The sequence below is a fragment of the Hyla sarda genome, chromosome 7 (assembly GCF_029499605.1).
Source record: "Hyla sarda isolate aHylSar1 chromosome 7, aHylSar1.hap1, whole genome shotgun sequence".
In the NCBI taxonomy this organism is placed as follows: Eukaryota; Metazoa; Chordata; class Amphibia; order Anura; family Hylidae; genus Hyla; species Hyla sarda.
The window spans coordinates 33,028,394-33,030,014 of record NC_079195.1 but is presented as its reverse complement, the minus strand read 5'-3'; the positions used below and the strand labels follow the sequence as shown (position 1 = coordinate 33,030,014).

General features: G+C 36.4%; 1 protein-coding gene across 1 annotated transcript; it reads left to right on the top strand.

Moving 5' to 3' along the window:
* The first annotated feature begins 656 nt into the window (after positions 1-656).
* Positions 657-1,400, top strand: LOC130283116 (olfactory receptor 1020-like). The gene has a single exon (XM_056532302.1). It carries the CDS (start codon positions 657-659, stop codon positions 1,398-1,400), a length of 744 nt encoding a protein of 247 aa, XP_056388277.1.
* Positions 1,401-1,621: the final 221 nt, after the last annotated feature.

Sequence of the window (1,621 nt, the reverse complement as noted above, 5' to 3'; positions counted from 1 at the left end):
ATGTTAGTTTTTGAAATTATGCTGAGAAGCAAGTAGATCAAAATGCAAATGGTGGATGTGCGGCTATGTTTCCGTTTCTCTATTTTTGTTTTACATCAGTGATGAAATATTACCATGGAACAGGAAAATAATATACCGTGTATTGACCTGTTAGCTATAGCAATTAAATCAGATTTTCTTTTTCTTTCTCATTACGGTATATGTAATTATATGAGATATCTTGGTCTTTGTATATTTCTATATAATTATATTTTGTTGAACATATTGTAGTAATTGTCATTCCCGAGAGTTTAACCACAACCACAAATCTCTTCAGTGAATTCTCAGTAGATACATGTTATATAAATACTCCCTGGATATCTTCTATTCTTAATAAGGGATCTGTAAATCTTCAGGAATCATTGATCTTTGCACAGAAAAACACATAACAAAAATGTGAATTTAGTTTATCATTTCAGAGGAAAATGGAGGCAACAAACTTGACTGTCAATGAATTTGTTCTTCTCGGCTTTTATGAGCTTCCAAGCTTCCAGTTGGGTTTATTTATAATATTTTTAGTTATTTATGTCACAACTTTGGTTGGAAATTCAGTTACAGCTGGTCTTTTTTGCTTTAATCCTCATTTTCACCGACCCATGTATATTCTTTTATCTAACATGTCTGTATTGGATATGTCCTTCACCACAATGGTTTTACCGAAGTTGTTGGACATTTGCCTAACTGGGAACAATGTCATCTCCTACAATGGTTGTATCACCCAGTTGTTCTTTTTTGTGGTGTTCATTGTGACAGAATATTTTATCCTGGCTGCCATGGCCTATGATCGCTATGTGGCCATATGTCATCCTTTACATTATCCCAATTTTATGAGTCTTATAGTCTGTTTTTGGATGTCATTGACATCTTGGGGTATAGGACTCCTCGAGGGATTTCTTTATGTCTTTCTAATTTCATTTTGTACATTTTGTGGGTCAAACAAAGTAGATCACCTGTTTTGTGATCTGAAGCCTCTTATGAGGCTTTCTTGCAGCAACACACGTACTATAGAAACAATAATACTTGGACTTGGCACCATCATTGGTTTTGGTCCTTCAGTCATGACCTTGGTGTCCTACATGTATATTATCTCCACAATCTTGAAGATTCACTCTAAGGAAGGAAGACACAAAACCTTCTCCACCTGCTCCTCACATCTCACAGTCATCCTCTTGTTTTATGGAACAGTGCTCGGCATGTACATGAGGCCAAAGTCCAGCTATTCCATGAAGCAGGACAAGGTGTTTGCCATTTTGTATGCAGGGGTCATTCCGATGCTCAATCCTCTGGTTTACAGCTTAAAAAACCAGGAGGTGAAGGAAGCTCTGAGCAAAATCAAGACATTTTATATAAATAAAGGATAATATGACCAATAGTCAATGGCTTGTTAGTTGAGTAGTCAACACATTTGTAGTAACACTTATGGACCATCCATAATGGATATCTAAGTTTGATTGAGCCGTAACCAGAATTAAGACCCTCTGAAGAGAGCAGCTCAAGAGGACCCCACTTGTCTGTACAATATACCGATGGCCCTTTAATTTAGGGGATGTCAGTTAGTAAGATTGTAATATTTGTACAATGG